General features: G+C 40.0%; 1 protein-coding gene across 1 annotated transcript; it reads left to right on the top strand.

Moving 5' to 3' along the window:
* The first annotated feature begins 920 nt into the window (after positions 1-920).
* Positions 921-23,793, top strand: st14 (ST14 transmembrane serine protease matriptase). The gene is made up of 19 exons (XM_054622366.1): positions 921-1,087; positions 8,545-8,695; positions 9,300-9,460; positions 10,654-10,724; positions 11,133-11,305; positions 12,011-12,046; positions 12,581-12,809; positions 15,181-15,320; positions 15,478-15,581; positions 15,991-16,100; positions 16,469-16,599; positions 17,089-17,193; positions 17,804-17,911; positions 18,255-18,368; positions 18,981-19,100; positions 19,571-19,751; positions 20,698-20,966; positions 21,525-21,661; positions 21,804-23,793. The coding sequence occupies exons 1-19, from the start codon at positions 1,061-1,063 to the stop codon at positions 21,963-21,965; spliced, it is 2,529 nt and encodes an 842-aa protein (XP_054478341.1). The 5' UTR covers positions 921-1,060; the 3' UTR covers positions 21,966-23,793.
* The last annotated feature ends 618 nt before the right edge of the window (positions 23,794-24,411 follow it).

The raw sequence follows: 24,411 nt of genomic DNA, 5'->3' as shown, positions 1-24,411 counted from the left end.
AACGTTTTTTCTTTTTTTCTTTTATGTTAGATGAGTGGATACACCGTTGTATTGCATACAAACACACACAACCTATGGAGGCATCTGGAATCTCAGAGTAACAAGATAACACAACGTGATTATCTGCACTCGTATTAGTTGTTGCACTTACTGTATTCGTATCAGTTCGCTGCACTTATTGAATTTGTATTTGTTTACTGCACTTATCCTATTCGTAGTAGTTTGTAGCACTTATTATATTCGTATTAGTCTGTTGCAATTATTGTTTTCGTAGTAATCTGCCTCTGCACTATACTTTTGCTCTGGTTTATGCTTTAAGATGCTTGTTTAAGAAAGGAGATGCACTTATGACTTCTGGTGACTAGTAGTTCTCTTGAATACCTATGTTGAATACACTTCCTGTAAGTAGCTTTGGATAAAAGCGTCTGCTAAATGACTGTAATGTAATGTAATGTAATGTAATGTGATAGATCAATTAATCTGAAATACTCCAAAACTGTAAAGAATCACTCTATTGTTACAAATGCTAATACATTTTGTGAGGATTTCTCCCAATTTTGTTCCCCCATTTACTTTGACTTAATACTGTAAAACTCTAATATGTGTTTGTTTGTTTTTCTTGCTGGGTTTTTGGCAGCAACATCCACAAATGGTCAGCAGGGGGAACACGTTACTAGAATAAAGAACGACTAAAGAAACGTCCCCAAACGGATCAGAAAGTGTCTGATTGAAATCAGTCCCTCTGCACCATTATTATTATATGTCAGTGAAGACTTATGGGTAATTATTCGGTCTTACAGGTTATTTCAGAATAGTTGTGTGGTGTTGCTCATTGACCTACCATGCAGCAGCAGCAGGTCTTTGGGGCGTGGCTTGTATCAGGTGTGTGAGGAAGAGGTTGGTTTCAGGTGTGTCAGCATTCTCAGCTCGTCACCATACAGGAAGAGACCCTGTGACATCTCGATTTAAATTCAACGACGTGCAGATATATAGAATCAAAGCACTTCAGGATTTGGCATTATAACTTTGAACCGGATCCCGTTGGACTTCACCTGGAGCGATGACTTCTGCCAGATATGAATATGACGTAAGTTTGGTCAAGTTGAACATTATTCTCGTATCAATGACAATGTGCATTGTTTTTTTCTCCCACAAATAAACTTCATACCCAGAGTGTGTTTGCTTGGGCCTGTGTGTCAGACTAGGCCATCAGTACCAGACGTTTCAAACCCAGATACTGTGGCTTATGAAAACATTTCTGCATTCGATCATCAAGGTGTTTTCTGGGCCATCCCAGGATCAACACTCTACTAGAATGGAGTTTCTCCTGTATTATGGATGTTTGAATGAATAATTAAGCCAGGACGACTTGCCTAGTGTTAAAAAATGGCTTCTTCTGTCAAACAAAGACAGACTGGAACGTTTGGAATGTGATGGTAGCATAATGTGGGAAGTGAACATTTACATTACATTACCATAAGAAAGGACATTTCAGCTAATAATATCATACACTAAAATTAATAGTAAGTGATAATTGGAAATTAAGGAAATTAAATGATCTCTTCTGCAGAATCTTTTTTTCCCACATTTCATTTCCAAGTTATTCTTCTTTAACATGTCATATCATGTAAAACATAGTAATTACTTTCAGTCACAAAGGCAGATATGTGAAGGGAGATTAAATAGGAGAAAAGGCATCATCAGAGTTATATGCAATTTGCTGATTACACATTGATGTTTCATTTTTAGAGAAGAAATCTTAAAGCTGTGTGACCTAGTTTTGCAACCTGCCACTCATCATCTCATCGCCTGTGGTTTGGATCTGGTAAAATATTATACAAAGAAGAGTTGAACTCTGTTCCGTCGTGCGGAAAGAGGGATAGTAGCCTAAACCTCAGACATACAGTGACACTAGTAATTGTTGATATTTGTATTATTGATTTTTGTCAGTCATTGCATTGAATTATTATTGATGGAAAAACAAGCTACTGAGTTTAATGTTTTTGTTTATGGGCAATAAAGGACATAAACAAGTTGCCACAGTTATTTTAGATCAACCAAACTGTTATCTTAAATCTGAATAGATTTGGAAGAGAACAGAAAAATGGCTTATGTTGTGTAATATTTAAACAGGCTTTTTGAAATGATAATTTTGATGTGAAAACTGCCAGAAGCTTATTTTGTCTAACCTATAGGTTAAATTCTCCTGGAACATGCATACATTATGTAAATATCCGTACAGGTCTTGTAACTACATAATCCAGTCTTGTTTGGGACGAATGAATTGTCAGTAGAGGATGTGGGCAGAAAATAGTGTCTGACAGGCAAAGGTGAACTTCACTCTGCAGGGACCCATTAATGGTTACATGGCTTTGGTCAGTGCTGCTGAAATTCCCCAGCTCTCTTCCACCTTCATTTGACAGCTTCATGAAACAGTCCTAACCCCTGAGGAAATACACACCGCAGTGTATCAGTATGGGTACTGCTGAAAACATTGGTAAAGACTAACAGGATTCAGGCAAAATAAACTGTTTTCTTTCTTAAGTTAGTGTGACATGAACAATAACTTCAAAAAACAGTAGCTTGTTGTAAAAAAATATCCATATTTATCAAAAGCTTCTCCCAGCTCAGAGATGACCGAGTTCGCACACAGTAAGGTATTCAGTAAGAGAACTGCCAAGCATGTCCTTACCTGACCCTCCATTCTGCTTTGGGGACACGGCACAACAAATAAATTAAGTATACAAGGGCTGTGTTTTCTTTTGTTTTCAACATTATATAGGTAGTTCAGGGAAAGGTGTGTGGGATTCTCAGAGAAATATTGAGCTGCAGTAAAACTATTGTCTTATGTATGAAAAGTTGTTGTAGGTGACAAAATGTAGGTGACCATTTTCAACAAGGATATAGCATCAATAATAGGCTTTTTTTCAGTTTGTCCTCTTGATACTAAAGTACATATGACTCTGCTGGTAAGTAAAATTCTAAAACCAAGACCATTACGGTCTTGGTTTTAAATTTGAAAGAAATACTTATACTTTAGGTACCAAGGTTGTCATGCCACATGGGATTTTGAAAGCAGGAAGAGATGCTGGTTTTAAATGACACAAGATGAATGAGTAAAACTGTTGGGAAATGAACATTACTTCCTTTGTTAATATTCGATTACTCACAGACCATAAAGTTTGGTCTTAGATACTGGATATAAAGGGAATACTGTGATTATTGTAGTCAGTCTGTTCTCTGTTTATGTGGAGACTTAGTGGAGTTGTCAGTCAATCATTCTTCAGGCAAGGCCATACTGCTTTCCTCTTGCATTTCAGGCAGCACTTTAAGGGCAGCTATGTTGACTGAGCAACAAAGGCGAAGTGAATGCAATGTTAACGTGACAGCGATGTTATTATTGACTCCACTGGGGGAAAACTTCGTATGAACAGTTGACAAAACTGCAAAGTTTCATAAATATTTGATTATGTTCAGTTATATTCAGATTCACACAGGCTTTGTTTGCACTTTGTCCGGGCTTTACAGCCCTGGCCCCTGTCTGCAAACTTGTGTAAAATAATGTCTGTGTGCACAAACTGAAGCAGGCTGCTTCCATATAAGGGCAGAAACATTGCTCCTCATTCAGTCTTCCTCAGTTCTGTAAGGAAGAACATCATGGGATGTTGTTGCTTTGCTCCCATTCTTCCGCTTAGCTCCACTTTTAAGCAGTAAGGTGGTAGTATGCCACAAGGCTGTAGCACCTCTTCCTCTGCACACACATCCACCTCACTGGTTCTGCACTACAAGCGGCTTACTGCTAACAGTCTGCTTAGAGCTACTGTCAAGTGAGAGGAATGTGTGGGTGTTTGTTCACTTAAAGTAAATAGGAGGCCAGTAAAGCCTAAATTGCATTGATTGGCTGTTGTAGCTATTTGATGGTCCCTTTTGGTTGCTTCAGGCTGGTTTGTCTGGATAAGACAGATCAGTGCTGGTAGGTGCTTAGAAGGCATACGAGAGCTTTTTAAAGGGGGACTCCACTGAATAAACACATCAAAGTCTGTTTACAGGTCTTGGGGGATATTTCTGCATATGTAAAATAAGTTGTGTAAAGCCTTTTGTGGCTCCAGAGGGAGCTCTGCAAAATCTGATAAATTGCCTTAAGTGATGTCACTGCGGGCGACGCGGTTTGGGCTCAAGACTACTAAGTTTGAAAGTGAAAAATCTGGAGGTGTGGGGTAAGAAATAGGTGAGGTTATCAGACATCTATAGCCCGCTCCTCATCTCTGCTTGAGGCTAGCGACTGGAGGCTACATTAGGTGGTAGTCGGTGGTCGAGTTGCATTGTGGGTAATGTAGGTGCCAGGTTGTGACAAGGACAAAGAATGTGTGGGATACATGAGATGATTTTTCCGGTTGTGCTGAATCAGTTTTAATGTTTGTTTTCAATCGTCCTTTTTGAGTCTGACAGTTTTGTTGGAATGCAACGCTAAATGGGTGGAGTTCTCTGTTGAGCTTAACCCTGGGGCTGGCTGTTTGGCCTGTGGTTTTGCTGTGTGTCTCTGTGAAACTGTCACTACATTGTGTTGCTCCTCAGTAGCCCCCAGAAAATGTTCAAAGTATGTTGGAAAACCATTTAAGCAGCAATAAATACACGGTGGTACCACAAATGCATAGTGGAACTAAGTTAAATGAAAAACAAGATGAGACACAATATTAGTTAGTTAGTTATAGTTGCTACTGTACCTTTGCCTTGAATTATTTTACAGTATCAGTGACGTGCAAAAATATTGTTTTAAACTCTGAAAAAAAATAGATACTGACGGAAGACGAGTGTGGAAAAAAAATTCTGGTGATCCATTTTTTTTAGTCTGATTTAAATTATTTTCTACCGTGTTTATGACTTAAAGGAATAGTTTAGGTGTTTGGAAGTGGGGTATTATGAGGTACTTATCCATAGTCAATGTATTACCTACAGTAATTGTCGGTCGGCACACCCCCAGTTTGGAAAAGCACTCTGGCATTGGAACAAAGCAAGTTATAGATGGTGGCAGCAAAACGTATTGCCTAAAAAATCTGTTTCCGTTTATGAACATAGGCGAACCTTTCTTTTAGGTGTTTAAAATGTCCCTGGCCAGAAAAAATAAGAAAAAACCTGCCAAAACGTTTTTCCTTCCTGTTTTAAGGATGAAAGAAAGAAAAGTTATCCTGGCAAAAGCTTTTTTTTTTCACTTGTTCTTAAGTCATAAACAAAGGAGAGAAAAGACTTAGAAAATGGATCAATTGCTATTTTCTCACTTCCCTCCTAGGGCTTCTGTGAGATAGTCAACTAATCGGAGAAAGAATATCAGGCTGCAACTGTCTGAACAGACACGAGGGCTTATAAAGAAATGGTTGCTAACATGCTGGTCACACCCAGTTAACACAAGGGTTGTAAGACTCATCTGAGACAGGACTTGATTGACTGATGGGCCTTTTTTGTTACACCAGACATTTGATTTGTCACAGTGAGAAGAGCACAGGTGTTAAAACAAGCATTAATGATAACTCTGTTATGTTCATGTGTCCTGGTAAGTTGTGACAGTGAGCCAACATGCACAACACCAGGACTGAAGCAGCTATATGGAATTCATCGTTCATCAATCATTCATTTTATTATTATCACTGACACTTTTACTACAACCGTGACATGTCAACATGGCCCGTTAGATCACTGTAACCATAGTTAAAAAAAGGAGATTGTAGAAATGTGGAATTAGAGGCTGCCAGGCACACGTCTGTGTGCATGGGAGGAGGCTCTTGGGAGTTTATAGCCACCTGATGTGAACACAGTAGGACAGTTTTAGAGATAATTGGTCAAAGGTAAAAAAAAAAAGTTATGTTAACACATACAGATGCCAAACTGACTTACAAACCAGTTTCACACTGTATTTCTTTCACCGTAGTGTTGGCTATGCTACTTATGCTAGTATATGTATTCTAAGACTGTTATTTATTGTACTTACTTCACTTTCAAGGACACTAACCCAATACTTCATGATGTCAAATATTGCGCGACTGAAGTACATATTATTCAAAATAACTGTTTATGTGTTGGCCTAAATACAACATTTTAATAACTTGGATTTAAATTGTATGTCTTCATTCTACTCTTGTTTCATCTTTATTATTCCCAGTTTCTCTCGCTATTTAATGTGAAACAAAAAACAAAAACATGACTAATGTGTGTCATATGGGCTCCAGGCTTTGAGGTTTTTGCAGCCCTGTGCTCTGTAGAATTACATATTGATGTTTGATTTATTGAGCATTGAAACTTAAGGTCAACTTCATGACAGACTTGATCCGATCTTTTCCCCTTGTCAATGTAAAACCAAGACCGTAATGGTCTTGGTTTTAGAATTTTACTTACCAGCAGAGTCATATGTACTTTAGTATCAAGAGGACAAACTGAAAAAAAGCCTATTATTGATGCTATATCCTTGTTGAAAATGGTTCATGTGGCACTCGCTCTGACAATTCCTATACTCTTTGTATTTTATTTTATGTTGTGCATGTACAAGTAAATGCAGTCATCAGATTAATATGATAATTAAAAAAAATCAAGATGTATACACTCCAGTAAACAGAAATAATAAGTAGCTGGAGTACAATACAATATATACAATCTCTGACTTATACGTGGGCAAGAGATCTGGATTGGTTTGAATCACGTCAATAAGAACCTAAAATGACATCTGTTACTGTGCCTGAGTTTCTTTTTTTGTTTTTTTCTTAAACCACACCTCGAAGCGGTGTTAACTTGTTTCCCACTTGTCAAACTGGTTAGAAATGCTCTGAAGCAACTGACTGTGGTATATTTACCAGACATTTTCATTTCCTTTTTTTTTTCTTCTAACATTAACATTTTGTTTTAGTTTGCATCAGCATGTTGTTGCTTTTCCTCATAAGACAATGTTGAGAGACAGGCAGCACTACTTCCTGTTTAGGTCACTGAGCTAGTATTTAATAACAAATGCTACACATAGTTAAAAAGGGATAGTAGTATCTCTTTCTAGGAGTGAAGAATGGGATATGATGAAGAGCATGTAATGGTTTTATTAGACTGTGATCAGGGTGACTGATAGAGAGAGACCCTGGAGCACTTGCTGACCCCTTCTCTAATGATTCCCCTCACTCTGGTCCATGATTGCTGTTAGAGATTCCAATTAGAAAGCATGTGTGGAAGCCCGAGCCGGGTAAGAATAGGCCTTAATTGCCGTGAGTTATCATCTAGACTCATGTAATTGAGACCCCATCTTAAGGGGCAGCACATCTGACAAATTGATTTAATACCAAAGTGATTCTCCATCCCTAATGGCACTCGGGCTTCTTCACTCATGGGCTACAGGCACTGAATTCATTGTGTGTTGATTACTAAACGGCCTGAAACCTTTCTCTCAGTCCGCCCACTTGAGATAGCTCAACAACACACACACACACACACACACACACACACACACACACACACACACACACACACACACACACACACACACACACACACACACACACACACACACACACACACACAGTATCGACAGACACACATACTCGTACAGCCTAAAGCAGGAAGCTCATAATCTCCACAAAGTCGTTGTCATGCGATTTCTTAACATACTTTTGTGTATTTGAAGGTATGATTGTGGGAGCTTTGTCACATTTGCTGAACAGGTTTTGCCAGTTTTTTATTTTGTACAAGCGGTTTGTTTGGACTTGTCACTCTTAGAAAGCAGTTAAGGCGTTTCACGTCCAGTTTTTTTCCAATGCTGTGTCAAAGTTCAACAGTTTGAATATTGAAAAGTAAGGCTATTCATGTTTATTTTTTACACCATTTTGCAAATTATCTGTCCCTTAAGGACAATCTCTGCCAACCTCGATTACACTTCTTTGTGATTGATTTCTCTGTTTTTCTCTGGTCAAAGATATTTCCCTACTCAAATTTGATCAGTCCAAATCTAGGAGAGTGATGCTTTTATCAAAAAACATTTAGAGGCACAACAATATAAATACATTCATGTTTACGTTGTTGCTTCTCTAACTTTAGTAACAAAATAAATCCCATCTGACAATGGCTGGCATATGGCTGATATCAATATCCTTCCATTTAAGGTAAATTAATGTATGTGTGGCTGCAGCATTAATATATAATCAATCAGTTGTCAACAATTAAATTAATTGGTAAATATTTTGATAGTCAATTAATCCGTTTGAGTAAGTTTTTAAGAAAAAAGGTCAACATTTTTAGGTTCCCAGCTAATGATTCTGCGTTGTTTATTTTATTCATGAGGAGAAAATGTGATTTGTTCAGTCAGAAAGTGTTGTTGATGACCCAATCCTTGTTGAATATTTGGGTATATATTTTAAGGTATGAGTGAAAGCAGGAGTAGTGTTACTGTAATACTGTTACACTGCAGGAAAAACCCTTCTCCCATTTGTTCACCGTGGAATCAATGTAAATGCTATCTACATCCAGAACATGGCATAATTTCTGTATGTTTGTTGACTCTGTTTTGCTCTTTTTCTGCAGCGGAGGCATAATGGCCATCACGAGCGGATTGACTTCTTAACCAGCAAAGAAAAAGTGTCATCAAAGCGGAAGTTGGGCATTGTGATCGGGGTCCTTTTGGCGCTTCTCATCGTTGCGGCCGTTGCAGCGTTCCTCGTTTGGTTGTTTGTCTGTGAGTATAGTTGAAAGCTTTCCTTTTCTATATCATCCAAGTAAAGTCTTAATATATAGAACAAGGCTTTTTCTATGTGTTGGGATGTTGGACATTTTCTTGACAATTTTGTTCATAAATCAAGTTTATTCTTAATAGAATTAAATAAGAAACTGTGAATATTTACATTTCTAACATCAGTTACTGCCAAAACAGGCACAGCATCAGAAACTCCAAAGTGGATAATTCCCTCTTGCTCTGAAGGCACAGCTCTTTGATATAAGAGCGTAAGAGTGACTTGTTTGGACTTTGTAATTTCCCATTAGTGTGTTATTTGACTGCTCCAACTTTCTCCTTTTAATAATGCAAGAAAAAATGTCAGAGTCTGTTGCACAGCTTCCCTGTCATTTACACATACAGGTTCTGATAAAACGGCCTCTGAAGTCTTGATAAACAGCCTCTTGATTCATCTGGCTGTTTTAATTGCTCTGAGAGCCAAACTGTCTGCTCTATGTCAGATCACACTATACAACTTTAAATGGTGTCTCCTCTTTCATCAGAGGCAGCTATCTCATAGCATTTTGTTGACCAAACACTTAACTCTCCTCTGCTTCTCCCATCCAAGTTAAAGATGCTGATTCAGAAGCCACTCTTAGTAAGCAGCTTGGACCATCAGCGCAGGTCTTCAGTGGGCATATGAAGCTGGTTAATGTACCGTATAACGTGAAGCTGGAGAACACCAATGGCAAGGAATTCGAGGATTTGGCGGACAAGCTGGAGGCAGTTGTGAGTTTGACACCCAAAGAAGATGACCTTCCTATTTTTGTTCCCTTTCTATCATCTCGATTGTTTCATTGTTAACTATTTTAGCAAAGTGTTGCACTTTGTTCCGTTCTCTCACTAAGGATTAGTTGTTTGGCATCATGGAAATGCTTTTTAAAGATGCCACTCTCAATGCACAGAAACTGCTGAAGGCACAGTTGTGTGGGTGAAATAAAACGCAGTACATCCTCTTAGTAAATCCCTAAAACGCGTTTCCTATTATTGGAGGCAGAGATATTTGTAGCACCACTTAGAAGCATGTTGATAGTAAAAAAAATAAAATTGCTAAAATCCCATCAAGCGCACATTATTTCTGTGTTCTCAGTGAAAAGCTATAGAAATGAGGGTTTTTGGTGAGGATTAGAGTGGAGCTGGAATATTAGATGACTAGATGATTGGGGGGAAAGCTTTATGATGAACCAGTTTTGTACTTGCATACAACAAAAAGGACAGCTTTTGAGGAGTGGTTTCAGATCTAGGTTACTGTTTACGCGACAGTTACAACCTGGGGAGTATGGCTTCAAGTAAACAATGCTAGCATCACCTGTCTGTAGAGTCTGAAAAAAACAGTATTTCACCTCCCTGCGTCTCTTAAATGGTTTTAGTAAAATGGCATTGTTGGGTTCATATCTGATGTTGCTGACTTAGGTTTTGTAAATGGCCATTTTGAAACTTGATATTTAATTTTATGATAACGGACCTCTTTGTCCTGTGAACAACCCCTTTCCTCTCGCTCCTGGACATGTTCTGCTTTTATCACCAACTATACAAATTAAACCTGCTCATCCTTTGCACCTGGTCATTTTCCCTTTTTTGATATTCCCTTTTAACAACAAAATACTTGAAGCTTAGATATGGGCGTATATGCATAATATATGGAAGACCCGCATTTAAGACCACAAGGTATGACTGCAGCCTTGTCTGATACATTACATTACAGTCATTTAGCAGACGCTTTTATCCAAAGCGACTTACAGGAAGTGTATTCAACATAGGTATTCAAGAGAACTACTAGTCACCAGAAGTCATAAGTGCATCTCCTTTCTTAAACAAGCATTTTTTATGTTAACATGCTAATTTGTAATTTTTTCTTTATGCAGACAAGCGGAAATCTTGAACATGTTCTTTTCAGTTAAAAATGCATCTTCTCTTCACAGCTTAAGGAAAACTACAAGAACGATCCACTCCTCGAAAAATACCACACTAAGTCTGTGATCACTGCATTCAGGTAATGTGAGATCTTGATTTCTAGTTCTTTAATTGTGCTTAAACAGATTGTGAAAACTTAATGTAAATAATGAAATGTCACATTACATCTTGAATGGACCTCTGTGGGTTCAATGTTTCAAGTCTTGCATTAATTAAAATAACCAAAATCAAGGTTATATTAGGTCTGCTGACTTGTGTCCATACCCTGTCATGTGTGTAGCAGTGCACTCTTGTGGATTGGGAAATTCATCTGTAGAAGCAGTTAAATCAGGACAATTTGGCATTATTTTAATATACAGTAATCAAAATCACCCATGTTCCACTAATCTTTGCTTCTCCTTTAATGTTGAGTCTTGTTACTGAACGGTGTCTTTATGCGCTTGCTTCACGCAATAATGCATTTCTCTCTTATCCCTGCTTGCACCAGTGAGGGTGTAATAGCCTACTATTGGTCCAAGTTTGACATTCCAGTCGTAGACCTGGAGGTCGAGCCTGAGTTCTCAGAAGAGCGGGTGTTGAAGGCACTGGAGGATGGTTTGAAGGAGCAGCGCAGCATGGGGAGCCCCAGCGATATAAAGATCAGTGAAGTCACAACCTCATGTAGGTACCACCGGGGGGGGTGCTTGGGGTTCACACCAAGGAGCCAAAAGATGGGGACTACAAGGAGATTTCTGCTGACTCATTTACTGCAAAATTTAATCTCTGTGAAAAGAGATCTAAATAAGGTCGTTGTCATCTCCCATCAGCATTGGTATTCTGTATGCTTTCTATTTGTATTAAAGGAGGTTGCTCTGAGTTGTGCTGATAGGATGATAACAGATAAGCCAGACCTCTCTGCTTGTGCTGCATCTGAGATTGCACATTTGATGCTGTTTGGATCCTCTAATGATATTAGCTGGGCTCTGGCCTGGCTTGAGACAGCCATTTTTCTTCCTTCTGTCCTCTCAGCATTCACATTGCATTTGTCCACATCCTGGCCACCAGCCAAGCGCCGGCCCTGTGACTCAGTGGTTTTGGTCCCTTTTTAAAATGATTTCTGTGGTTATGATTTGATGTTGCTGTCCCAGATACTTAGACAGAGATGTATGGGTTGCTGCTGTAGGGCAAGGTGAGATGGAGCAGAAAGAGCTACACACCATCACCAGTTCTCTTAACCGCAGGGAAACTGAACAGAAAATGTGCAACCCAAATATTTGAGGCTCATGCATCAAATCCTATCCGCCTCCTAACATTAGCGACCCCTTCTTACCTTTCCTCCTGTTTGTCTGCCACTCTCTCTCCCTCACCCTCTCTCATTGTCTCCAGTCACAGATCCCCGCATGGCCAGGAACCCCAGAGCCAGTGAGTACAGTGTGTCCCATTTCAATCACCAGTAGTTGTAATTTTCCAGCTGGCTAGATGCTCAACCTCCTGCCAGTCTGTAACAAATGGCTGGCCTGTACTGTACATGTGCAGCTCTAGTCAGAGATTGAGAACCCGGTATCAGGCCGGAGGGAGTCAGTCACTATGCCAACCCTTTTCTTTGACACTGTCTGCAGATTTATTACCGTGGGATGATTAAACTACATTACATTACCATAGTAGCTGTACTATCCTTACATGAATCTGTGATCTCTAACATAAAGGATGGAAGAACATGTGATTTGAAATAGTGATAATGCAAAGTCATTGCCATGCATATTTCAAATTTGATGCAATGGAAATCAGAAAAGATACAACCTTTACAGTTAATATTTCTTAAGAAAATGGTAAATATGTATAGAAGAAGACATAGAACATGATGATCAGATTTTAGTTTGCGTGCTGTAAACTGCTTTTGCCAAGTAACTCATATCTATGCCCACTCAATGATATAACCAATGTTGCTTTTCCAAGGGGAGTGTTTCTTCCGTCTGGAGGCCGAAGAAATGGCAAAAGGATTTTCGTCACCAGGGTACCCCAGCGGCTACCCCTCCAAGTCTCGGTGTCAGTGGCAGATCCGAGCTTCAGAGGGCAACGTCGTATTTGTCACTTTCCCTTTTTTCCACGTCGAGGATGACTGCTCTAACGATTTTGTCTCCATCTATGACTCTTTGAGTCCAGATGATTCTCAGGCCATCACAGAGTAAGTCAAAGGGCTGTGAATGTCAACCCAGTTTGGGAAACATGTTGGTCATGGCACAAGACCAGTGGTGTATAAAGTACCCAAAAGCCATACTTGAGTAAAAGTAAAGATACCTTACTGGAAAATGACTCCAGTAAAAGTGAAAGTCACCTATTAGAATACTACTTGAGTAAAAGTCTTAAAGTATCTAATATTTACTGTACTTAAGTATCAAAAGTAATTTTCTGATATTAAATGTACTCAAGTATTGAAAGTAAAAGTACAAGTAAATGCTGTTAATAAAAAAGCAAAGGGTTAGAATTTTGAGAATTATGAAGTTTATTATTTTAAGTGCTGTGGCCACCATGACCAAGGACAAGGAGGTACAAACAGAGACAGCAGCCTAACATACACCATGTGTAGTTAAACTAGAAGATCAGACACCTGTCTCCCCCCCACAGATATACTCCAATCCTGTGGGAAACACTGCTAGATATCTGAACAGGTTTATGCTAATTATGATAACTAAACATTAACGTTGCGGCTCATGGGATTAATCTTAATTTACCTCAATGTGTTTCCTGAGGTTGGATGGGGAGTTTGGGCATAAGAGGCTCTTCATCCGGTACGAAGAGTCTTTCACTCCAACATAAGAAAACATTTCTCGCAGATATGGCCACAGGTGTTGGTCTTCGTCTCCACCGTGGTTTGTTAGGAGTAGCAGGTGCTTCCGTTTCTGCTTCCATCATGAAACCAGTCATCGCAGAGTGGAACTCTGCTCATGTGGTCGCTCGCTAGCTGGCATCACTGGGCATCACTGGGCATCAACAAACCGGCTTTGAGAGCACTTGTTTGCAATTGCGCATTAACGTGATTAACCAGTGATTTAACTAGCTAGGACCACTGATTCACTAACCTGCTTGCTTGCAGTCTGTGTTCCACCACAGTCCCCGACGTTGGTCTCATGATTCATTTTCTTTCTAAAGATAGATTTGATTTTGTAGCGAATAACGAAGGTTTCAGGGGAAATGTATCGGAGTCAAAGTATCAGTTCTCTTTGCAAAATGTAGTGAAGTAAAAGTGAAAGTCAACAGAAATATAAATAGTAAAGTAAAGTACAGATATCCAAAAAAACGACTTAAGTACAGTAACGAAGTATTTCTACTTCGTTACTATACACCACTGCACAAGACACACTGGTGCTTATAAAGTAGAATCTTACCATCATACTGTTTACCTGCAGTATGCCGTGCAGTATTACTTGCACTAATGCATCTCCTTTGAGACCAGTAAATTGATTCATTTTTGTTCCCACAGTACATCAAATAATGACATATCCTCATTTTGCCTTAAACCTTGGTTGCGGGGTTTGTTTGATAGGGCTCAACCAACATTTGTCTCATTTATTTAGCTTTGACGATCAGAGAGAGGGGAGATATAGTTCTGCATGATTCCCAAAGGACAACCACTAGGAATCACTTGACTGAAATGTTGCAGAGGGATTTAGGAGTAAAAGCTCTTTTGATGTGGGTGAAAAACATGTTCCACTTCATTCCTTTCACTGGATTTGTGATTACAGCTATTTTTTTTTTGCCCTGAAGCCTTTACGCTGTATGTCTCATTTTATTGTTAACTTTTGAGACCTCGGTGAGATTGAGTTGGCTCAAAAAGACCTCTGCCTTCAAATCTGTGAAGGGTGCCAACCTGAATCCGGCTACACCACTGTGTGTAATTGCACTTTGTCTATGGGGGAGGGCTATGATTCTGAAACTACAGTCTCCTGAATGCAAGACCAGTTGTAGCTGCAGGCAATTTCAAACTCAGAAACCATTGCCAAACAAATATGCGTTACCAAGCGATGCATACATTTTTTATAAAGCTATTGAGCGATCAGCTTTATCCAAGGTGACATGAGGTTTATGAGAGCCATAATGTAATACTCTATAATGACATTATTCTACAAGAGGTAGATGTATTACTGCTCTTGCAGCATCATTTACACCTCCATTGCTCTGCCGCCAGCAGTGCTGAAACTTTCTGCTAATGTAACTAATGTTTGACTTTGAAAGTCAGCCTAAGCAATTTATATCTAGTGCTGGCACATCTCTCCTTATTTATGTCTTTCTATACCCCTCTCTGCTTATATATTGATTTATTTTCAAATTTTCTTTTCTTTTAGCATTTAAACTTGTTTGCTGAATTGATGTTTTACTGCTTCTGACTAAAAAGAATTTCAGCTGTATTTGAGTTCCCTCAGGAAGGGCAAAACTCCTTTCAGCTCATGCTTTTATGGTTATGTTTACTTCAGTTTGTTGCAAACACCTCTTTTTGCGTCTGTGATTGTACCTGATTTGTGTTCCAACTTGCTTGACTACGCATCGTTCTCCCATAGGAAGTGTGGTCAGAGGCCCCCCTCCAACCCTCTGGAGGTGGTGTCATCCGGCAACATCATGCTGATTAATTTGATTACTGATACTGATGTCCAGAGGCCTGGCTTCGAGGCCAAGTATAAAGCCATCCCCAGGTCAAAAGGTAATTAAGACATTCATGGCACTAACCATCATTTGTCAGCTGCTTTCTTTATTTTATCTACGTTAGTTTACCTTGGTTTGTTTTGTTTATAATAAAACCCATTAAAGAATTATAATGGGTCATGCTCGAATATGAATGTATGATGTGTTTTTTTCAGTTAAAACCTGTGGTGGCATCCTCTCTGAAACCCAAGGAGTCTTAACCTCCCCACTTCACCCCAGCTTCTATCCTCCTGCAGTGGACTGCAAGTGGACCATCAAGGTTTGCAACATTGCTCCTCTCCAAGGCCCCCTCCTCTACCTGAAACCCCTCCACCCACCTCCTCCTCCTTCCCCATCCTTAGCCTGCCACGAGAGGAATGCTGAGGCAGCACTGTAGAAGCCAAGCTGTTCAGTACCTCTTCTATCTTCATCTGTCAGACTGCTGTTGCTGCCGCAGCCCTAGCTGAGCCGCAGTGCTTTGTGTGTTGGGTTTTTATGCTGGTGTGTATGTAGTGTGTGTGTGTATCCTGGTGCATGCGTGCACCCACAGCCTGTGTGGATGTGTTTCGAACTTGTCGTGTTGCATTTACATAGGATACAGATGCATGTATTGGTGTGTAGGTGGAGGAGTGACATGCATGGTAAATAAGGTTGTTATGAACCAAATCAGTTCTTCCTCTGTGCTGCAGGTCCCTGCAGGGAAAGAGGTGCGGTTGAAGTTCACCATGTTCCGCATGAAAGAGCCTGGGGTTGACATCCGTGTGTGTCACAAAGACTATGTGGAGGTTATGGGCAACAAGTAAGACTTAAACTTATTCAACTGACAATCGCTTTCCTAAACCGTCTGCTGCAAACATCCTTCACACCAACTGTACTTGTAGTATTTGTGTGTTCACACAGTGCAATTTAAGTTGCTCTTACTTGCAGTTTTACTTCCAAATAAATCTTTCAGATGTTCTTACTAAACTATCGGTTTGTTTACAACTTGTCTGACTGCTCATGTTTTCTTGCCCCATTGGACATTTTTGTAGTGATATTGCCCTTTCCTCTAACGTCGTCAATTACTTAAGTAAGCTATTGTCATCATAACCACTAGAACTACAAATATATGTAAACCATAAAAAAACATAATAAACCAGAGTTTTCATTTGAACATTGTTTCTGCAGGTATTGCGGAGAAATGACCTCTTTGGATCTGACCAGCACCACCAACTTCCTAGATGTGACCTTCCACTCCGATGAGTCCTACACTGACAAAGGCTTCAGTGCCATCTACAGTGCTTACGACCCCGCAAACCGTGAGTTAAAAGTCTCATCTCACACCCATGTTTACACGACACTTGGTGAGTCGGGTGAAATGTTGCATCCTGACTGTGACACCTATAGCCTGCCATTAAAAGAGCAAAACAGAGGGAGTAACTGTGTGGTCTGAGAGACTATGAGACGGCAGCTGACTGACAGTCAAATGAGCTGTTTAGTGAGGGAGGCTCAGAAACTGCAGCAGTGAAACTCAGGAGCTCGACTAATCACCAGAGAGCTTGTTTATTGGGTCCATTTTATTCGCCACTGTCAGTCAGGAGCACTCCACTTTCAATACCCTCTGCTCTTTATGTTGTCTCCCAGTTTGACCGAAATGGATTTATAATTGCTCTGATCAACAGGGACAGGCATTGGCAACATGATGGATGTTGCGAACATACACTGTCACTCCCTCTCGGTCAATTTTTCATCATCGTGTTTCTCTCCTCTTTTTTTTTTTTTCTCTCCTCCCTTCCTCTTTTGAGCAGCTTGCCCGGACAAGTTTGCCTGCGCCTCTGGAATCTGCATCGAGAAAGACCTGCAGTGTGATGGCTGGAACGACTGCGGTGATATGAGCGACGAGAGGAAGTGCCGTAAGTTCCCCCTCGACCCAACTGCACCTCTTCTGCCTCCCCTCCTCCACCTCATTTCTAATCCACTTAATATATACTTCTCTCAGCCCCTTAAAGGAATAGTTTCACCTTTTGGCAAATACTCCTATTTGCCATCTTGAGAGAGGTGAATGATGTGAAGATCCATACCACTCTCATAACTGCCTGTTCATTTACGTAAAACGACAACTGGTTTTCATATACACTTCTAGTACAAAGTAGGTAAACCAAATATAATGTGTTAATTAGTGAGAATGTGTTGAGCCAGGCTAGCTGTTTTCAGTCTATGCGCTAAACTCAGCTATATCGCTGTAGCCAGCAGCCAATAGATAATGTAGATAATATTTATTATCCTACAAACATGAGGGTGGTATTGATCTTCTCATTATACTCTTGGCTTAACAGCAAAAAAACCTTACTTCTCAAAATATCTGACTAAGGCTCCAACTATTACCTTTCTCTAGTTATCTTTTGATCTTCTTGTTTTTAATAATATCCAATGATTTGCATTGGTAAATATGCTCTTTTTAAATCACTCATGTACATCATCCTCAGTTGCACTGTTTAATACGTGGCATTTCTATCACCTCAGAGTGTGAAAAGGATCAGTTTGCATGTGAAAATGGCATTTGCAAACCAAAACTGTGGTTGTGCGATCGCGTCAACGACTGCGGAGATGGGAGCGATGAGAAAAAATGCAGTAAGTATTGCTAAGGCACTCAAACCCTGTCTAATGTTATGCTAATTGTTCTAACATGAAAGGCACATAACTGTAATGCTCTGGTCACCGACTCCTGGGCCGTGTGGTGTCATTATTTAATCTGGGATGGAGTTTGTTTGAAGCTTTTGCCTAATTTGCTCTGCATCTCTCCAGATGCTTATTCACTTGTTATGCACACAAGAAGAATGGAGACAGATGCTAATGTCCACTGTAGCTGCCCTGCTAATGTCCTTCTGAAACGTATAGGCCTGTCCTTTCATTGTTCAAGATTTCCTCATTATTTTATTATGATTTCCTCATCACTGTTTTTCCTTGCCTACAGGTTGTGGGGAGACTGAGTGGCTCTGTGGTAACGGGCTTTGTATGCCTCAAGATGTTGTGTGTGACGGTAAGAAGGACTGTGAAGATGGAAGCGACGAGGCCTCTTGTGAAACTTGTAAGTGGCTGCATTCATTCTCTTCCCAGCCAGTCAGGCATTAAAACAAAAAAACCACAAGTGATTTATAAATATGTTAAACAAAGCATTATGCAATTAACCTTTGCTAGTTAAGTTTTAGAATTTTACAAAGATGATGCACTGAAGATTTCATTCTTAATTCAAGGTATTTTTCAGGTTCATTTAGCGCTCTTTCTCATTTCCTCCTACTGTTTACTTCACTCTTTATCAATTTTCCTTTCAGTCACTCACTTGGTCACACACACACACACACACACACACACACACACACACACACACACACACACACACACACACACACACACACACACACACACACACACACACACACACACAGAGACAGAGGGCTCCCTTGCATTTCCTTTTGATTTTCACTTCTGTGAAAAAGAGGGATATTAGACTTCAACCCCAATCAATAACCCCAATCAATGCAATCTGCTCCTCAATCACAATGCATTGTGCATTCAGGCGTCACTTTGAAGCTTCGCTGATTGCTAAGTTTAACCATTTAAATACTATGCAATGCTCTAAAGCTTTGATTGAAATACGCTATGTGTTTTGATTTTGGGACCTGTCTCCACCCCTTTGTAGCTCCGGGCATCTGCTCTGACTACAGCTTCAAGTGTAAGAACGCAGAATGTGTCAACAAGGTGAACGCCGAATGTGACCGTGTTAACGACTGCTCTGATGACTCCGATGAAGTGGACTGTGGTAAGAAAGGTTTTGCTCCTTGAAAAAATGTTGCATTTCTACAATTTTAAAACAGCTGTAAGTGGATCTTATCTTTTCAGTGTCATTCAAAATAGATTATAGAAGAGCTCAGTTGAGCTGCGCGTTGGGCTGTCTGTTAGAAAAGAGCCCCAGGCCTTGACTGATTTATTTATTTAATTCATCTTTGAAAGCAGCTCCTGTCATTTCTGAAGTTTTTTGTTTTTTCCACCATTTAAGCCTCAGGGTGTGTCTGTGTGTTTTTTGATCAGCTAATATGCCAGTGTGCCTTATTAGGATTCCAAAAAGTCATAGTAGCATTCACAGCCAAGGCCGGTCTAATGATAGCTTCCAGTCAATTTAATCTCATTTTCAGATTTTTCCCTCTGATCAAGCATGCCAGTCTCACCTAGTATTTTGCACTCACCATCCAGTGCCCCTCCTTACTCATAATATTTTCTGTTAAATGTCAGCTTGTGGCACCAGGCCCTATAAGCTGAACCGCATCGTAGGAGGGCAGAACGCTGAAATGGGGGAGTGGCCCTGGCAGGTCAGCCTTCACTTCAAGACCTATGGACATGTTTGTGGTGCCTCAATCATATCTGAGAGGTGGCTCCTTACGGCCTCCCACTGCTTTGTCACCAACAGCGCAGAGTGAGTCACATTTTAGTAAAGTAGGATTGTACTATCTAAATATCTGTTTATCTGTCCGTCTGTCTGTTTGTGGTTATATGTGTATGTATGTATGTATGTGTGTATGTATGTATGTATGTATGTATGTATGTATGTATGTATGTATGTATGTATGTAGCAGATTAACTTTCATACATTTTGGTGTAATTATTGTTGCCCTTTATATTTTATTATTCATCACATTATTCAACATTTTACTACATCTCATTATGCAGTATTCTCAGACTTATTCTGCTGGAAAAAAGAAGAACTATGCACAAGAGAGGACCATTTATATAGAAATTGCAAAGTCTGAAAATTAGCCCCTTATGATACAGTTAATTCAGAAAAGACCTTGGGGGTGGGGGGCTAAATTTACATCTCATCCATGAAAGCATGGAGCTGTATTCATCAGTGCCCTGTAGGTGGAGCACTAACCATGCTGTTCGACCTGAGCCACCTCTATTGTTGTTGGGAATAGTATGTGTGAATTTTCACCCATTCACAGTTGGTATTGATTTTTGCAATAGAAAATTGAATTTGCTGGCATTTTCCAGACTACCTAATGGAATCCCGAACGGTTTTCTTTGAAATCATATATCATCATAAGTAGTATGTAATTTTGCATATATGTGTACGGGGGGGCAACAACAATATTATGAAAATTGAATTCAATGCAGTCTAATAAAATACTACCTTTCTACCTTATAATGTTTTTGTTGGGACTGTTGGAGAGGATTGTGAAATTGCTTCATGTTAAAAGCTATTCTTATCATTTTGTCTCAACAAAAACTGAATCCTTACACTAGCATAGGTTGACGGGCTGCTGTGTTGACTTGTATTAGTTTGCACACATGTTCATGATGTTACATCCACCTGTCCTGGCTCTTGCGTATACAGTAACCTTTGCCCCATGATGCAAACACAGGAACCTCGTTGCATCCAACTGGCAAACTTACAGTGGCTTGCAGGACCAGTACAAGCATGAGGGTGTACAGCGCCAACCAGTGAAGAGGATCGTCAGCCACCCGAATTACAACCAGATGACCTTTGACTATGACATTGCACTGCTGGAGCTCAGCGAACCTCTGAAGTTCACCAACACCATCCAACCCATCTGCCTACCCGCTTCCTCCCACGTCTTCCCTGCAGGCATGTCCTGCTGGGTCACAGGCTGGGGCGCGCGCCGAGAAGGAGGTATTATGCGTGAACTGGTGATCTTGGTTGAACTGATGTCAGTTGTTGTTTTTTTTCGCTGTAACTGATTTTTATATTAATTATGAACATTTCTTTTGTTATTCCTCAATTATGGGTGACCCACTCTACAGTTGTGTTTTTCCTATTAGCATATCCAACTTGCAAAATTAAGACATCCCACTCCTCCCCCATCCTTCTCACAATGAGCTATTCATCTCTGTCCTTCATCTTCCCTCCTGTCTGCTTCCTTTTTCTTCCCTTCATCTCTTTCTCATTTCATCCTTTATTCTTCCTCTCCTTTAATGTCCCTCACATTTCTTTATCTTCCCATCTTGACATACTTCTCTTCAGCTCAACCCTCCCTCCCTTTTCTCTCATCTTTTTCTAATCTGCTCCATTCCATTACGCATTCTTCCATATCCATATATCAAGACAGACGTCGGCTCTCCTGGGAAGCCTCTTAAACCTTCATTAGCTAACACTAATCCAGCCCATTAACACCTTTGATGTTAGTGACGAACACAGAGGTCACGTGGCCCCTTTGTCCTGCTCTTGCAGGTTCAAAGGCACAGCTGCTGCAGAAGGCAATGGTGAAAATCATCAACGACACAGTATGTAACATTGTCACGGAGGGCCAACTTACCTCCAGGATGCTCTGCAGTGGATTCTTGGCTGGAGGAGTTGACGCATGCCAGGTGAGAGTGAGCAACATGTTCTTTCAGAATAGAATAAAAGGACAAAGGGCTGATACAGATAGGTTTTTGCACTTGTATAATTATCATGCTCTCACATCCAAACCCAATCTAATAACTGCTCTCCCCTTACTATCCTCACCAGGGAGACTCCGGAGGCCCCCTGGTGTGTTTCGAGGAGAGTGGGAAGTGGTTCCAGGCGGGTATTGTGAGCTGGGGTGAGGGCTGCGCTCGTCGGAACAAGCCTGGTGTCTACTCGCGCGTCACCAAGCTGATAGACTGGATCAAGAAGGAGACAGAGAATTGATGATGTCAGTAGGAACAGAGAGGGATGCAGAGCGGGATCAACATCATAGTGTTAAAAAAAAGAAAAGGAGACGGAACATTTGAGTCGGATTCAGGACAAGTCTCTCCAAGATTTATTAATTTAGCAACAGACTGAGGATACTGTTTACGATTACCCAAACACTCAAATGGATGACTTGAAGCACTTTATTTGGTTGCCAACTCCCATTTTCCCACTCATCCCACACACACACTGAACGTTTTACACAGTGTTTATACAAAAGGTAAATTGTAAACAGGTAAGATGCCTTTATGCTCTTGAGCATGAGTGAATGTTGCACTTTGCCAGTGAGCTCATGCTGTAGATAGCTATGAATTTTGGGTTTTATTTTTTAAGAATTTTAAATTACCGTAACTCTCGTTTTAGCCGTGGACTGTATATAAAAGGGGACGCAGTGACCGGGAGGTCACCCATTGGTTTGTGGACTGGTGTTTTGAAGCCTTGAGGTTTGGCATTATGGCCGTCGCCATCCTGTTTTTTGGGCGGTTGCAATCTTTGTGTTTTGCAATGTGATATGAGAGGGTGGAGCTAAGTACAATGATGAATAAGACATTTTTAGGGGACCAAAAACGTTACAATTGACTTTCATGAACTGAAAAAACACTGTGAAAGGGTTAAAGTTCTTAGAAAAAAAGAACTGACAACTCCCAGACTGGACTAGCCAACATAGAGACCTGTCAAGGAAAAAGGAACCCAAGCCATTAAACATTCCCTGTTTTATTCCATTTGACTCTAAATGGGACCATAATTGACTAAATGAACATCATGCTGTATTCAAGAAGACTTGGCAATTGAGACCATAAAAATATGGTATACTCATGAATGCTTAGAATGCTAGTTTAAGGCTCTCATAGAAGCATGGCACAGGTTTTTAGATTGATTAAAGCATTTATGTTCCCATCTGTCAGACAACCATTAGTCTTAGATTTTCTTAGTATAGTATAAAGATTAACTTTTAGAGACATCAGCATTACTGTTATAGAAGTTAAGATAACAAATTAGGAGAACAAGGAAAAGAAAAAAGACTCAACACATTGTTCAAATCCATGCAGGGACATTTTCATACCATGCTTAAATCAATGAAAGCCAGAAGCATATAAAATGTATTAATCTATCTAAAAGCTCACAACAGAAAGTATACCAGATTTGTAGTCTGTGGGCTGAAACAGGCAAAAACACTGAAATACGGAAGTGACCCTGAAGTTGTTTTAAGTTGTTGTTGATCTGAACTACATCAGTATTTCTTATACATATTTACAGATGCTTACTGGCCTTGCCTGGTCTGCGAATGAGTTGCCAACGTGATAATCAAAAGGGGGGCAAGAGGATTAGATCCAGATGGCTTATGCACAGGTCTTCCTAGTTAAGCTCAGCGTGATTGTGATCTTCAGTCACACACACACCTGAGAGCCAAAACAAACCAATGAGGTTTTAACCAGTTTGCCGGAGCAATGCAATGAGTTCTTATCCCTATGAGAGTTTTCACTCTTTGGTCAACTTTTAAATCTAAGAGTTGACTGGATGGTTTATTTTACTCTCTGCCTTCATCTCTGACTTATCCTGGAATATTGTATCCTGCATAAGCAAACCAAAGATTGTTATTTGTGTTATTTATTTAAGGGGATAAATTTGTTGAGGATAATGCTCAGCGGACCTCTTTTATTAATTCCATGGGGCCTAACAGTCAAACTATGCAAGTGTAAATGTGTATTTTTCATAAATTAGGGAGAAGCCACAACTTTGAAATATAAGATATTTTCATTATCATTGTACAGTGTGATTTGGAATATGGACGTACTTCATAATCTTTCTTTATATGTTTTAATTTGAAAAAGTCTTAGTAATAAAGATCTTTAATCTAAATCCTCAGTACCTAATTGCATTACCTGTATTCTTTGTCTTTGGCGAGGTCTCGTTTTGTATTATGTCGTGCATAATAAATGCATGTCTTGTGAGACCTTGTCCCCTCTCACAGTAGAATTGTAATAAGCATGTACCTCCCCCTCCCCGTCGTGAGCAGCATGCCTACCTGGGGAACAGAGGTGACAAGACAAGCTCATATTGTCTAATAATACCTGCCTTTTTTCACAGCTCTATCCTATTACCCTACGAGATGGGCACGTTGACTTCGGGAGGTGGATACACATACAGTGGGGGTTCCTCTATCTCATCTGTCTTCATTAAAAGCAGCGAACTACTGGGGGAATAGGAAGATCAACATAGACAGTGCTGCTAATTTATGTATTCATCATTGTTGCTACATGGGAAGCTTTGTTTGTCGCTGTTCCCCATGCCCAACGAAGCTATGAACCAGGTTGGTAAACTCTCGGAATGTAAACAAGCCAGTTCTTTATCGGAAATGGTTTTATTTAAATATAAATATGTGTACAAAGGTACAAGCAACGGT

The sequence above is a fragment of the Anoplopoma fimbria genome, chromosome 20 (genome assembly GCF_027596085.1).
Source record: "Anoplopoma fimbria isolate UVic2021 breed Golden Eagle Sablefish chromosome 20, Afim_UVic_2022, whole genome shotgun sequence".
Classification (NCBI taxonomy): Eukaryota; Metazoa; Chordata; class Actinopteri; order Perciformes; family Anoplopomatidae; genus Anoplopoma; species Anoplopoma fimbria.
This window is presented reverse-complemented; position numbering and strand designations above follow the sequence as displayed.

Excerpts from the sequence above, each read along its gene's own strand:
- st14 (XM_054622366.1), top strand. The coding sequence starts at position 1,061 with ATGACTTCTGCCAGATATGAATATGAC. Across the intron at positions 10,725-11,132 it reads TCTGTGATCACTGCATTCAG|TGAGGGTGTAATAGCCTACT; the intron begins GTAATGTGAGAT and ends TGCTTGCACCAG. Across the intron at positions 19,101-19,570 it reads CTCCGATGAAGTGGACTGTG|CTTGTGGCACCAGGCCCTAT; the intron begins GTAAGAAAGGTT and ends GTTAAATGTCAG.